This window comes from Rana temporaria, chromosome 3 (assembly GCF_905171775.1).
Source record: "Rana temporaria chromosome 3, aRanTem1.1, whole genome shotgun sequence".
NCBI classification, from domain to species: Eukaryota; Metazoa; Chordata; class Amphibia; order Anura; family Ranidae; genus Rana; species Rana temporaria.
Window position 1 is genome coordinate 289,068,148 of NC_053491.1, and position 15,467 is coordinate 289,083,614.

At 43.1% G+C, this 15,467-nt stretch overlaps 1 protein-coding gene across 3 annotated transcripts in view; it reads left to right on the top strand.

The window, feature by feature from the left end:
* The window catches only part of GABRA6 (gamma-aminobutyric acid type A receptor subunit alpha6), a 102,606-nt gene extending 94,564 nt beyond the window's left edge, over positions 1-8,042 (top strand). For 2 of the 3 annotated variants that reach the window (XM_040344728.1, XM_040344727.1), the window contains exon 9: positions 7,588-8,042. In XM_040344728.1, coding sequence (XP_040200662.1) covers positions 7,588-7,878 — 291 coding nt within the window. In that variant the 3' untranslated portion in view covers positions 7,879-8,042. The remainder of the gene's footprint in view (positions 1-7,587) is intronic. The other variant, XR_005747971.1, reaches the window with a different exon arrangement.
* Positions 8,043-15,467: the final 7,425 nt, after the last annotated feature.

Sequence of the window (15,467 nt, forward strand, 5' to 3'; positions counted from 1 at the left end):
GTGTCCGATCTGTCTGCCGCAAAGTTGCAGTCATGATAAAAAATCATGGATCACCACCACTACTAGTAAAAAAATTATAATAATAATAAAAATGCCATAAAGCAATAACCTACAGTATTTTGTAGACACTATGGGCCAGATTCACAAAGAGATACGACGGTGTATCTCCTGATACTCCGTCGTATCTCTGAGTTCCGTCGGTCGGATCTATGCGCCTGATTCATAGAATCAGGTTCCGCATAGATCTCCCTAAGATCCGACAGGTGTAAGTGACTTACACTGTCGGATCTTAGGCTGCAATCTCACGCTGTCCGCTAGGTGGCGCTTTAGTTTGTATACGCAAGGAATATGCAAATGAGGAGTTACGCTGATTCAGAAACGAACGACCGCCCGGCGCTTTTTTTTTACGTCGTTTGCGTTCGGCTTTTTCCGGCGTATAGTTACCCCTGGGTCTATGAGGCGCAGCCAATGTTAAGTATGGCCGTCGTTCCCGCGACGAAATTTGAATTTTTTACATCGTTTGCGTAAGTCGTTCGCGAATACGGATGGACGTAATTTGCGTAAACGTCGAAAGCATGACGAGTTGCCGATGTCATTTGGAGCATGCTTACTGGGATTCATTCGCGGCCGGTGCATGCGCAGTTCGTTCGGTGCGGGGAAGCACATCATTTAAATGATACACGCCCCCTACCTGCCGAATTTGAATTCCGCCGGGTAGTTTACGCTACGCCGCCGCAACTTTACAGGCAAGTGCTTTGTGAATACAGCACTTGCCTGAAAAACTTGCGGCGGCGTAACGTAAATGAGTTACGCCAGCAGAAAGATCCGCTGATCTTTCTGAATCTGGCCCTGTAACGTTTGCGCAAACCAATCAATATACGCTTATTGCGTTTTTGTTTAACAAAAATATGTAGAAGAATATATATGGACCTAAACTGAGGAAAAAATGTGTTTTTGTTTTTTTTAACCACTTCAGTACCAGGCACTTACACCCCCTTCCTGCCCAAGCCAATTTTAAGCTTTCAGAGCTGTCGCAATTTAAATGACACACATTTTAATTTTGTTCCCACAAATAGAGCTTTCTTTTCGTGGTATTTAATCACCTCTGCGATTTTTCGTTTTTGCACAACAAATAAAAAAAAACTGAAAATGTTGAGAAAAAACATTTTCTTTGTTTCTGTTAATTTTTTTGTAAATAAGTTTGTTTTCTCCTTCAATGACGGGCACTGATATGGCTGCACTGATGGGCACTGATGAGGTGGCACCAATGAGCACTGATGATGGTGGCACTGATGGCCCCTGATAGGTGGCACTGATGGGCACTCAAAGGCAACACTGATGGGCACTCATAGGGGGCACTGATGGATACTTATGGGTTGCACCAATGGGTAGTTATGGGTGTCACAGATGGGCACTGATGGTCACTGATGAGCATGGATGGGCACTTATGGGTGGCACTGATGGACACTGATGGGTGGCACTTCTGGGCATCACTGATCTGATATGATCCATAATGGTGCCAGTCAGTGCCCTGATTGGCATATATTGGGCATATATTGGTCATATATTTGCATTCCTAGTGGCCATGGAGGACGTACATGGCCATGCACATGTTAGGGGCTTCCCTGGTGGTCCTAGCGGCTTCCCTGGCGGTCCAGTGTGGGCATCTGAGGGGGGGCTGCGCTGATCAACAATCAACTGTCAGAGCCTCTGATCGGCTCTCCTATAATTGCGTCTGTCAGATGCGAGTGAGGAAAAGCCGATCAACGGCTCTTCCTGTTTACATCGTGATCAGCTGAGAGCCTCCGTCAGAGGCTCTTTACCGAGATCAGCGTAGCGGTGTGTCAGACTGACACACCAAACCATCGAATGCTGCGATGTGCGTCCCGACAGGCACGCGGCGGCTGTTATCCTGCTGGATGTCATATGATGCCCAGTCAGGATAACTGAACCACCGCTTCGCCATCATTATTCTTCTATAGGCTGGGCAGAAAGCGGTACATTTGGGATATTTATTATAGCAAAAAGTCAAAACTGACGCTTATTTTTGTTTCTAGCGCAAAAAATAAAAACCGCAGAGGTGGTCAACTACCAATAAAAGAAAGCTCTATCTGTGTGAAAAAAAATTAGCAAAATTTAATGTGTGTGTTGCATGACCGCACAGTTGTCATTCAAAGTGTTACAGCGCTGAAACTTGAAAATTGGCCTGGGCAGGAAGGGGGTGAAAGTGACCTGTATTGAAGTGGTTAATCACAGGACACTTATACACCCCTCCTGCCCAGACCGATTTTCATCTTTCAGCACTCTCGCACTTTCAATGGCAATTGCTCGGACATGCAACACTGTACCCAAACTAATTTTTTTTTTCACACAACTAGAGCTTTCATTTGGTGGTATTTAATCACCACTGGGTTTATTTAAATTTTTTGCAACATAAGTGAAAAAATTGTGAAAATTAAAATAATATATATTTTTTTTGTTTCTATGTTAAAACTTTGCAATTGAGTAACTTCTGTTCATGAATTTATACTGCTACATATCTATGGTAAAAAAATAACCCAGATAAGTGAATATTATTTGGTCTGTGTGAAAGTTATAGAGTCCTAGGGGCAGATCCACAGACAGAGTACGCCGGCGTATCTACTGATACGCCGGCGTACTTTCAAATTACCCGCATCGTATCTTTAGTTTGAATCCTCAAACCAAGATACAACGGCATCTGGGTTTGATCCGACAGGCGTACGGCTACGTACGCCTTAAGATCGTAGATGCAATACTTAGGCGTCCGCTGGGTGGAGTTTGCGTCGTTTTCCGCGTCGGGTATGAAAATTTGCTATTTCCGATGATCCACGAACGTACGCGTGGCCGTCGCATTCTCTTACGTCGTCTCTAGTCGGCTTTTTCCGGCGTATAGTTAAAGCTGCTTTTTTGCGGCGTATAGTTAGATTTGCCATGTTAAGTATGGCCGTCGTTCCCGTGTCGAAATTTGAATTTTTTCTTTTTTTTGCTTAAGTCGTCCGTGAATCGGGATGGACGTAAGTCACGTCTAAGTTTAAAAAATTACGTCCTTGCGACATCATTTCGCGCAATGTACGGCGGGAAATTTAGAAACGGCGCATGCACAGTTCATTCGGCACGGGGACGCGCTTCATTTAAATGAAACACGCCCCCTACTCGCCGATTTGAATTAGGCGCCGCCATAACTTACGGTGCAAATTCTTTGAGGATTCGAAGTTTAAAAATGTAAGTTACAGCGGCATAGCGTATCTCCCATACGCTGCGCCCGTGCAGATCTCTGTGGATCTGCCCCATAGGCTCGATTCACACTAATGCGTTTTTTGGTGCATTTTGCATTTTGCAGAAAAGCAGGGACATTTTTTAACATGGGTTCCTATGGAACATGTTCACATCAATGCTTTTTTGTGCCTTTGCGTTTTTGGAAAGGGTCGGGGACTTTTTTTACTGCAAAAAGCAGCGTTTTGCATGTAATAGAAGTCAATGGACCCGCATCCAAAACGTACCGCGTTTTTACCGCGATTTTAATGCGTTTTTGCCGCGATTTGCGCTTTGAGGGTTTTTTTTAACCTGGTTTTTAAATGAAATGTAAAAAAAATTGAAATTGATGTAAACAAATTAAAACGCAAATCGCGTCAAAATTGCAAGTGAAAAAACACAGCAAGCACCGCAAAAAGTACTTCAACAACGCTCAAAAGCAACATGCATAGGTGTGAATCGAGCCTTAAAGCTATGGTGCAAATCATTGAAAATTGATCACACCTGATGCACTGACGGCCTATCTCATCTCGAGGCCCTGTCACGAAAGTACAAATATCCCCCCAAATTACCCCTTTTTGGAAAGTAGACAGTCCATGGTATTTAGTAAAAGGTATAGTGAGTTTTTTGAAGTTTACATTTTTTTCCACAATTCTTGGGAAAATTAAGAAATTATTATTTATTTATTTTTTCACACAAAATTATTTCTCACACACAGCATATGCATACTTCAAATTACCACATGTGTGAGACTTTTTCACAGCCTAGCCATATACAGAGGACCAACATGTGGGGAGCACTGTCAGGCGTTCTAGGAGCATAAATTGCACATAAAATTTTCTAACAAGCTATCACAGGCCCTGGATCACCAAGACAATGGAATTACCCACAAAATTACCCCATTTTGGAAAGTAAACACCCCAAAGTATATTCTATGAGGCATAATGAGTCTTTTGAACGGTTATTTTTTTTCCACAAATCTTCTGAAAACGTGGAAAGAAAATGAAAACTTTTTTTTTTACACAAAGTTGTCAATTTATAAGATATTTCAAACACACAGCATGTACATAGCAAGAATTACACCCCAAAATACATTATGCTACTCATCCTGAATATGGCCATACCACATGTGTGAGACTTTTACACAGCCTGGCCAAATACAGAGGTCCAACATTGAAGCAGTACCTTCAGGCGTTCTGGAAGCATTAATTACACATATAATTTCATTCCTTCCTATCACACTGTTGAAGGTCCTGGAGCACCAGGACAGGGGAATTACCCATAAATGACTCAATTTTGGAAAGCATACACCCCAAGGTATATTTTATGAGGCATGGGCTGCAGATAGGTACTTTGGTAATCTGATGGACTGGAGACAGGTGCTCAGGTAATCTTATGGTCTGCAGATAGGTACTCGGGTACTCTGATGGGCTGGTGACAGGTACTTGGTAACTCTAATGGGCTTGTGACAGGTATTCGGGTACTCTGATGGGCTGGAGACAGGTACTTGGTTACTCTAATGGGCTGGTGACAGGTATTCGGGTACTCTGATGGGCTGGAGACAAGTACTTGGGTAATCTGATGAGCTGCAGTTAGGTACTCGGGTACTCGGATGGGCTGGAGACAGGTACTCGGGTACTCTGATGGGCTCCAGATAGGTACTCGGGTACTAATGGGCTGCAGATGGGTACTCTGATGGGCTGGTGACAGGTACTTGGGTACTCAGATGGGCTGGTGACAGGAACTCAGGTACTCAGATGGGCTGTTGACAGGTATTTGGGTACTCTGATGGGCTGGAAACAGGTACTCGGGTAATCTGATGGGTTGCAGTTAGGTACTCGGGTATTCGGATGAGCTGGAGATGGGTACTCGGGTACTCTGATGGGCTCCAGATAGGTACGCCGATACTCTGATGGGCTGCAGATGGGTACTCTGATGGGCTGATGAAACATTATGGAGTGTATCTGGTGGCACGGTTGCCATTACAATGCATTTCAGGGCATATCCCCCTTTTATCATATCCTAATAGATGGAAGTATATGAAAAATTGATTTTATGCAACTTGCCATGGTCCGGGCACAACAATATGTTATTCACTGCTTCCATTGAATTGGTAAACGGTCTTCTACCTACTTACTGTGACATGAAGTAAAATTATCATTATGGCAAATAATTAATTATTTTTTTATTTACTATAAAATAAATACTGTTTTAAATAAAGGACTTTGAGTAAACATAAAAACCAATCAGTTTTTGTTTAAAAAAAAATAATAAACATGCTTATACTTACCTGCTCTGTGCAATTGTTTTGCACAGAGTAGCCCCAATCCTCTTTTTCTGAGGTGTCCCCGCAGATGCTCCAGGCCCCTCCTCTTTATTTGGCTTTCCCTAAGGGCACCTGTGCAAACTCGCTCCTGGGCCCCACTGCAGTGTCCATTGACACAGACAGCGGGACTCAGCCCCAACCCCCACTCCTGTGTCACTGGATTTGATTGACAGCAGCTAGAGCCACTGGCTCTTGCTGCTATCAATCTGTCCAATGAGGAGAGAGAACGGGTTGAGCAGCTGCACTAATGCACATTGCTGGATCGGATCGGGCTCAGGTAAGAATAAAGGGGGGGGGGGTCTGGGGGGATCTGCGGTACAGAAGGTTTTTTACCCTAATGTATAGAATGCATTACGGTGAAAAAATTTGAGGCTTTACCTCAATATCACGAGGAAGTGGAAAGACCCCGAACCCCCCACAATTACAGATGTAGTCCGAACCACACATGAACATTTCACATATGAGTCAACCCTGGCTTTGAAACAGGGTACCACACTGACACAAAAGCAGCTGTGGCTTCAATGGCAGACCTGGACGGCATCCCCTGCCTTTGTCAAAATGTTTAATCTCTGATGTTGATAACAATATTGTTTGTCATTTTGTTTAGTTGCTTACCAGGGGTCTCCCGAGGGAGGTCCGGCGGGGTGGCCTACCCGGGCACAGTCTTGCACCCTTAGGGGGTGCTCGGGTGGTTCCATCCCTCCTACTCTCTCCAGTTTGCTACGCAGCAATATGCACCCTTACGTTCACCCCACTGTTATAATCGTTAGGATGCTAACTAGTTGGTAGTCAGTTGAATGAATGCTAATGATGCTGTCACCACAACACCCTTTATTTTCATAAAAGATGTATACTATGCTTGAACTGTAAACATTTTCAGATGAATGTTCAATGTAAACGATGCTTTGTCTCATGTGAAATTTGACAATAAAAACCTATAAATGAAAAAAAAAAAAAAACTTTGAGGCTTTACAACTACTTTAAAGAAAATTATCTTAAAAAGTTTTGAACGCTGAGCAGTAAATAAATAATTCAACATTTATTTTGTTAAACCTTAAATTAAATCTTTTTTTCCATTGATTTTTATCCACCGCATCACTGGGGAACGGGTGCGCCTGCCCGGTGGCCACGATCACCGCTGGGTACCTGCGATTGCCCAGTAACTGAGCAGGAACTTGGATCTGTGTGTGTAAACGTGTACAGAGGGACAACCATCGGTCTACTTCCTCCAGTCACTCCCCTCCCCCCACAGTAAGAATCACTCCCTAGGGAATACATTAACCCCTTGATTGCCCCCTAGTGTTAACCCCTTTCCTACCAGTCACATTTATACAGTAATCAATGCATTTTTATAGCAGGGATCGCTGTATAAATGTGAAAGGTCTCAAAAATGTGTCAAAAGTGTCCAATGTGTCCGCCGCAATATCGCGATAAAAATCGATGATCGCCGCCATTACTATTAAAAAAAATATAATAATAAAAATGCTATAAATCTTTCCCCTATTTTGTAGACCCTATAACTTTTGCGCAAACCAATCAATATACGCTTATTGCGATTTTTTTTTACCAATAATATGAATCAGCCTAAAAAAAATGAATATTTATTATAGCAAAAAAAAACTGCAGAGGTGATCAAATACCACCAAAAGAAAGCTCTATTTGTGGGGAAAAAATGATAAAAATTTCATTTGGGTACAATGTTGTATGACCGCGCAATTGTCATTCAAAGTGTGACAGCGCTGAAAGCTGAAAAATGGCCTGGGCAGGAAGGGGGTGAAAGTGCCCAGTAGGCAAGTGGTTAAAATAAAATGATTTTTACAAATGATAGAAATGAATACAATATCAATTAAGAAACATGTATGATTTGGAAAACAATAAATGTAAATGTTATTTTATATGCAGTTTTAAAACTAATTATGATCATTCTAGCATTTGTATCTCATGTTTCAAAGTTAGTTATAATTGTTTAAACTAATTTGTCTTTGCAGCATTCTGATTCCAACTGCAACTTAAAGAAAAGAATTAACTCAATGGTCTCTCAAGGCGATGTATCACTTGAAGACAATGTACCACCCTATGGAGCACCATATTGTCAACAGACTGATGTTCCTGCTGCAGACCTTACACAACTTGGAATCTCATCAAGTCCTTATAGTGGAACTAGTAAAATAGACCAGTATGCCAGAATACTATTTCCATTGGCGTTTGCAGGATTTAATTTAGTATACTGGGTGGTCTATCTCTCTAAAGACACAATGGAATTAAATCGCAGCGTTTGAAATTTTACCCACAAGGAAATAAGCGGTGAGCAACTCTTAATTGACATTTGAAAGATAAATGTTGTATCATTATTATTGAAACAATAATAGCAGTTCTTATTTTATTGTCATTAGCTAAATTAATAAGTGTGCAATGCTGAATAATTAAACTTAAAATTATATTAGATTGCATTCAATATTGCTTCAGTGCTGGACTTGTAAGTAAAATAATGCTTTTAATGCTACCACTCAGAAAACCTAAGATAGGCTACTTGAAAACACTTGAGTGCTGCAACCATATGCAGTAGCAAAGACTGACCCATAAATTAGGCCGGTTTCGCACTGCTGTGCTGCGGTTTGGCCACAACGTGGGTGTATGCATGGTTTTCATGCAGTTTACCCACAATTTTAACCATGGTCGCATAGATTTTTATTATGTTGCATGTTTTTGGCATGTTTCATTTTATATTATCAGAATTGGGGATTTTCATGTGTACTGGATTTGCTTCACATATACATATTGCTGGGTGTTGAATCCCAAGCAAAGATCAATAATAGACATTAAAGGAAAAAAGTGAACATTTTTCTTCACTGACAGTTTGTCCAAATTATCCTATAGCCTGAATAATTTTTTTAAATAAATGTTATTTTCCATTATTTTATATAAAAATCACACAATGCACATGGTCCATCATAAGCAGGGGCGGACTGACAACTTATGGGTCCCCCTGGGCAATAGGAGATCATGGGGCCCCCAGGCAATAGATTATGGGGCCACACAGTATACAGACACATAATACAGTATACATACACAGTATACACACACATACAGTATACATACACAGTATACACACAATGTACACACACAGTATATCCACACACACATACAGTATACATACACAGTATACAAACACACACATACAGTATACATACACAGTATACACAATATACACACACAGTATACACACATAAAGTACTGTAAACATACACAATATACACACACAGTATACACACACATACAGTATACATACACAGTATACACACATAGACATACTATATACACACACAGTATACACACACACAGTATACGTACACACAAAATACACATACACACACACTGAAAAGTTACTGGAGAGGCGGGGCAGCTGTAATCTTGGGATTTTTTTTAAAACACAGATTTTTACATACTGTCCCTGGTTTTACTGAGGCTGGCAACCCTGATGGGACCCCCTAGTGGCATGGGGCCCTCGGGCAGTGCCCGAGTGCCCAAATGGTCAGTCCGCCCCTGATCATAAGAGAGATAAATGAGGGAGCTGCGGTGGCTCAACGCGATTGGCACTGCGCTGACAAGCCATTCACCTCTGCAGCTGCAGCTAGGGGTTCGAATCCCGGTCTCGGCTACATGTGAATTGAGTTTGGTGGTCTCAGCCCGGCTCCTGGTGGGTGTGCTATGCGAGGTAAGCCTGCGCTTAGTACGCCCACCCCCCTCCCACAAAAACCACGAACTACACGCACTCGAAATTGGGTTAACATGCACGCACTTTGACCACGCGGTCTCTAAAAAGAGAGGCGAAGGACTAACGGGGCTGGTTGAGCGGGCTAGATCCTCTCACTCCCTTATAGGGAGTCCCTTTGCCCCGTTGGGCTTCAAAGCGGAGCAGGTAGGGCAGGCTGTGTGGGAGGACCCCCTCACGCACCCGCCATTGCCACACGGGGCATGGAGAAAGATGGCAGATTGCCTCTGGGGGAGGCCTGCCTACTCCCAACTCCTGCAGTCCGCCTCCTCGAGTACACGCACAAAATACACTTAAAAAAAAAAAAAGAATAAAGAAACATAAGAGAGATAAATAAAAACTATATGCAATAAATTGAACACTAGGAATTTGTGTTTGTATTTAGTCCAAATTCTAAGCTTGACTATTCTAAACTACATTTTTTACTAATCCATAAAACCCCCAAAAAACATAAAAATGCATTAACAGGCATTTTAACCAGTCCAGAGTGTAAAGCCTCGTACACACGGCCGAGGAACTCGACGTGCCAAACACATCGAGTTCCTCGGCCAGTTCAGCACTGAAGCCGCCGAGGAGCTCGGCGGGACGAGAGCTCCCATAGAACAACGAGGAAATAGAGAACATGTTCTCTATTTCCTCGTCGAGCTCCTCGTCGGCTTCCTCGGCTGAAAGTGTACACACGACCAGTTTCCTCGGCAGAATTCAGCCAGAAACTCGGTCGGAAGCTGAATTCTGCCGAGGAAACTGGTCGTGTGTACGGGGCCTTAAAGTCTGTTGTTTTTAAATTGTCCTCAATACTCTGCTTTTATGCTTCTCCAGAATGTGTGACTCTATCCTTAAGTGTAGATTTTAGGAAACACACCCAAATTTAAGATCACATTGAACTGTTTACCAGATTCTTCAACCCCACATATTACAGGTAGTCCCCATATTTCAAACATCTGACTTACAAAGGACTCAGAATTTTCAAAATCCAATTGTCATAGGGACAGAAAGGGGCACAGACAGCAAAACAAATGTTACCAGGGTGTTAACCCTTCCCTATGCAGGGGCGGACTGACCATTGAGTCACTCGGGCACTGCCCGAGGGCCCCATGCCACTAGGGGCCCCATCAGGGTTGCCAGGCTCAGTAAAACCAGGGACAGTATGTAAAAATCTATGTTTTTTTAGATCTGTCCCTGATATGTCCGAAACCGACATGCTTTTGATGCGAAAATCCAGAGATTTTAGCTGCCCCATCTCTGCACTGCCTCCTGGCGTGGTGGCCATCTGTAAGCCCAGGGGCCCCATAATCTTCTATTGCCCGGGGGCCCCATGAATTGTCAGTCTGCCCCTGTCCCTATGCTATCCAAAAAAAAGTCAAAATTATTCTTTTGGCTGGAGCTACAGTTAAAAAATTTACCTGTTCTGACTTACAAACACATTAAACTTAAGAACAAACCTAGACACCCTATCTTATTTGTAACCCAAGGGCTGCCTGTATAGGGGATCTGATCACACTTAAAGCGGGAGTTCACCCATTTGTAAAAAAAAAAAATTTCTCCCCTTAGCTTCCTGCTCGTTCGGTCTAGGGGAATCGGCTATTTGTATTAAAATATGAGCAGTACTTACCCGTTTTCGAGCTGCATCTTCTTCCGTCGCTTCCAGGTATGGGTCTTCGGGAGCGGGCGTTCCTTCTTGATTGACAGCCTTCCGAGAGGCTTCCGACGGTCGCATCCATCGCGTCACTCGTAGCCGAAAGAAGCCGAACGTCGGTGCGGCTCTATACTGCGCCTGCGCACCGACGTTCGGCTTCTTTCGGAAAATCGTGACGCGATGGATGCGACCGTCGGAAGCCTCTCGGAAGCCTGTCAATCAAGAAGGAACGCCCATTCCCGAAGCCCATACCCGGAAGCGACGGAGAGGATGCATCTCGTAAACGGGTAAGTACTGCACATATTTTAAAATAAATAGCCGATTCCCCTAGTAAAAACGAGCAGGAATCTAAGGGGGAAAAGTGCCCTCTAAGGGTGAACCCCCGCTTTAAGCAGCACCATCCTGGTATCTGCCACACAATCAAAGTAGCATGTGCAACACGTCTTCAATGCAGTACCCTCTGCAGCCCAGCAGTCACAGTAGTCACAGGAAAATAGCACTCTGCATAGTGCAGATCCTTAAAGCGGAGGTCTGCCCTAAAAAAAATTATATATATATTTTTTTATACTTACCAGAAATGGATCATCCTAATCTGCCACTTCCTATTCCGCAGAAGTCTTCATTCTTCTCCTCTTTGCATCGTCTTCTGGGACATTTGGTCCCACTGTCTTCTGGGACCTGTGTGTGACCCAGAAGAAGATAGCTGGCCATTCACAAAGCGTTGTGCGATTCGCGCATGCACAGTAGGAAACGGGCAGCAAAGCTGCAAGGCTCCACTGCCTGTTTCCCTTACTTCGAATGGCAGCGTCGGGACCCGATCCAAAGGACGGATCGGCCTTGTGCGGCCGACAACGCGGGCACCCTGGACAGGTAAGTGTGCTTATTAAAAGTCAGCAGCTACAGTGTTTGAAGCTGCCGACTTTTTATTTTTTTGCAGCTTTACAGACCTCCGCTTTAAGCATTGGTTAATAATAAAAAACCCATATACATCACATCTTAGTTTGTATTCCATTGCACCTCTAGTCTGTAGTAGCATTTGATATCACTTATCAGCTCTGTCCAATGCATTTCAATCAATAGATCCTCGCAGCCTCTGATGATGACCAATTGGTTGAAATTATTGTATTGTCTAACACTAAGGATGAGCCGAACACCCCCTGGTTCGGTTCGCTCCAGAAAGTTAAAGAGTTAAAGTCTATGGGACATGAACATGAAAAAACAAAAGTGCTAATTTTAAAGGCTTATATGCATGGTATTGTCATTGGTTTGCGCAAAAGTTATAGCGTCTACAAAATAGGGGATAGTTTTATGGCATTTTTATTAATATTTTTTTGTTTTACTAGTAATGGTGGCGATCTGCAATTTTTATCGGTACTGCGACCTTATGGGGGACACTTCGGACACTTTTGACACATTTTTGGGACCATTGGCATTTTTATAGCGATCAGTGCTATAAAAATGCATTGATTACTGTAAAAATGTCACTGGCAGGGAAGGGGTTAACACTAGGGGGTGAGGAAGGGGTTCATTATGTTCCCTAGGTGTGCTCTAACTGAAGGGGGGGTGGGACTGACTAGGGGAAATGACAGATCGCTGTTCATACATTGTATGAACATGCGATCAGTAATTTCTCCCCCTGACAGGACCGGGAGCTGTGTGTGCAGTTCTCGCTCTGTAACGAGCGATCGCGCGCGCCCCTAGCGGCTGAAATGCGAAATCACGTAATATTATGTTATTTTGCGCAGCCGAGCCGACCTGCCACCATAAAACTGCGGCAGCTGGTCGGCAACTGGTTAAAGTGAAACAATAAAAGTAAAATGTTCCTTTAAATTTTGTACCTGGGGGTGTCTATAGTTTGCCTGTAAAGTGGCACATGTTTCCCGTGTTTAGAACAGTCTCACAGCAAAATTAAATTTCTAAAGGACAAAAAGTAATTTAAAACTGATCGTGGCTGTAATGAATTGTTGGGTCCCGTCAATACAGATAAAAGTAATTGAAAAAAATGGCATGGGTCCCCCCCCCAGTCCATTACCAGGCCCTTTGGGTCTGGTATGAATATTAAGGAGAACCCCTGAACCAAAATAAAAAAAAATTGTGTGGGGATCCCCCCAAATTCCATACCAGGCCCTTCAGGTCTGGTATGGATATTAAGGGGAACCCTGCACCACTTTTTTTTTTAAATAGTGTAGGGGTCCCCCTCAAAATCCATACCAGACCATTATCCGAGCACGCAACATGGCAGGCCGCAAGAAAAGGAGGGGGGGAAAGAGAGCGGCCCCCCTCCTGAACCATACCACCCCAAAGCACCATGTCCCCATGTTGATAGGGACAAAAGCCTCATCCCCACAACCCTTGCTGGGTGGTTGTGGGGGTCTGTGAGTGGGGGCTTATTGGAATCTGGAAGCCCCTTTTAACTAGGGGACCCCCAGATCCCACTCCCCTATGTGAATTGGTAAAGGGTACATTGTACCCCTACCATTTGACCCAAAATAGTGTAAAAAAAAGGTAAAAAAAACAACAGACAACTTGAGACAAGTCCTTTAGTAAAAAAGGAAAAAGTCTCTCACTCTGACAGCTCTTATATAGCTGAGGATGGGGCCACTCTGCAAGGGTGACCCTGCCCCCTTCTGAGGCCGCAGGGGTTTCCTGTGGCATCAGAGGGGGCGGGGTCCCCATGTACATCAACGGGTGGCACCGCCCTCAGCTATATAAGAGCCTTCAGAGCGAGAGACGGGTCATTTGACAGGAGTCTCCTATGGAGGCACATCTGTTGCGGCTTTTTTTTCCGTTCGTCGGGTCGAGATGGATTAAATCGCTGGACTTTTTTATTTTTTTATTTTTTAATAAAGGACTTGTCCCAAGCTGTCTCTTGTTTTTTACCTCCCCATCCTCCCCATGTTGAGGGCATGTGGCCTAGTACGGTTCAGGAGGGGGGCACTCTCTGGTCCTCCCCTATTTTCCTTCAGCCTGCCAGGTTGTGTGCTCAGATAAGGGTCTGGTAGGGATTTTGGGGGGACCCCTATACCATTTTTTTATTTTGGCATAGGGTTCCCCTTAAAATCCATACCAGACCTGAAGGGTCTGGTATGGATCTTAATGAGGACCCCTACGCCATTTAAAAAAAAATGTTGCTGGGTTCCCCTTAATATCCATACCAGACCTGGAGGGCCTGGTATGGAATTTGGGGGGACCCCCACACAATTTTTTTTTTATTTTGGTTTGGGGTTCCCCTTAATATTCATATCAGACCCAAAGGGCCTGGTAATGGACTTGGGGGGAACCCATGCCATTTTTTTAAATGACTTTTAAATGACTTTTATCTGTATTGCCGGGACCCGATAAAATAACTTTTTTTCCTTAAGAAATGTCATTTTGCTGTGAGACTGTTATAATCACAGGAAAAATGCGCCACTTTACAGGCAAACTATAGACACCCCCAGGTACGATATTTAAAGGAATATTTCACTTTTATTGTTTCACTTTAAGCAATATTAAAATCACTGCTCCTGGAAAAACTTCAGTTTTTAAATCTTTTTTTGCATTGATACATGTCCCCTGGCGTAGGACCCGGGTCCCCAAACACTTTTTATGACAATACCATGCATATAAGCCTTTGAAATTAGCACTTTTGATTTCTCCCATAGACTTTTAAAGGGTGTTCCATGGCTTTCGAATTTGCCGCGAACACTGCAAATTGTTCACTATTCGGCGAACAGGTGGACACCGAATGTTCGAGTTTAACTTACGTTTGACACGAACATCGGGCTCATCCCTATCTAACACCCATTACTTTTTTTTTGTCAGTAATCATGCAGTGCATAAACTTTCACCCTCTTTTGCACCTGACATTGCACTATATTGACAATTTGTTCTCATTAGAAAAAATATATATATAAATGTATAAAGGTCTGAGAAATGAAGTAAAAAAAAAAAATGTTGCTATGTACTGTAAAGTCCAGGTGTCAACTATCAAGCCATTTCAAAACAGCATTATGGATATTCCACCATATGCAGCAAAAAAGACTAGACATCCTCCTTTCAATTGGAGTGCTTTGTATTGATTTGTCCTTATCATTTGGAAGAATTACAAAACATGTATGCAGGCATTAAGGTAAATGCATTTAAGCAACCCAAGACTCCATTAAAGCTCATGGTATATATTGTGGTTTTCCATGCAAATCTAGTATAGACCAGAGTCATTAATAATTGAACTCTCAATGTAGGTTGAAAGTAGCATTTACATGGGTCCAGGTCTTCAATGTCAAAGATTTCTTCCAAAGACAGATAAAGAGTTATGGCCAGAAATAAGCAGCGCTAGAGTTAAGCCAGATAAAAAAATGTGACATATAATTATGACAAACACATAAAAGGGCAGATCCCCAAAGGTATTACGCCGGCGTATCTCTTGATACGCTGCGTATTTCAAATTTTGCACGACATATCTTTGTTTTGTATCCTCA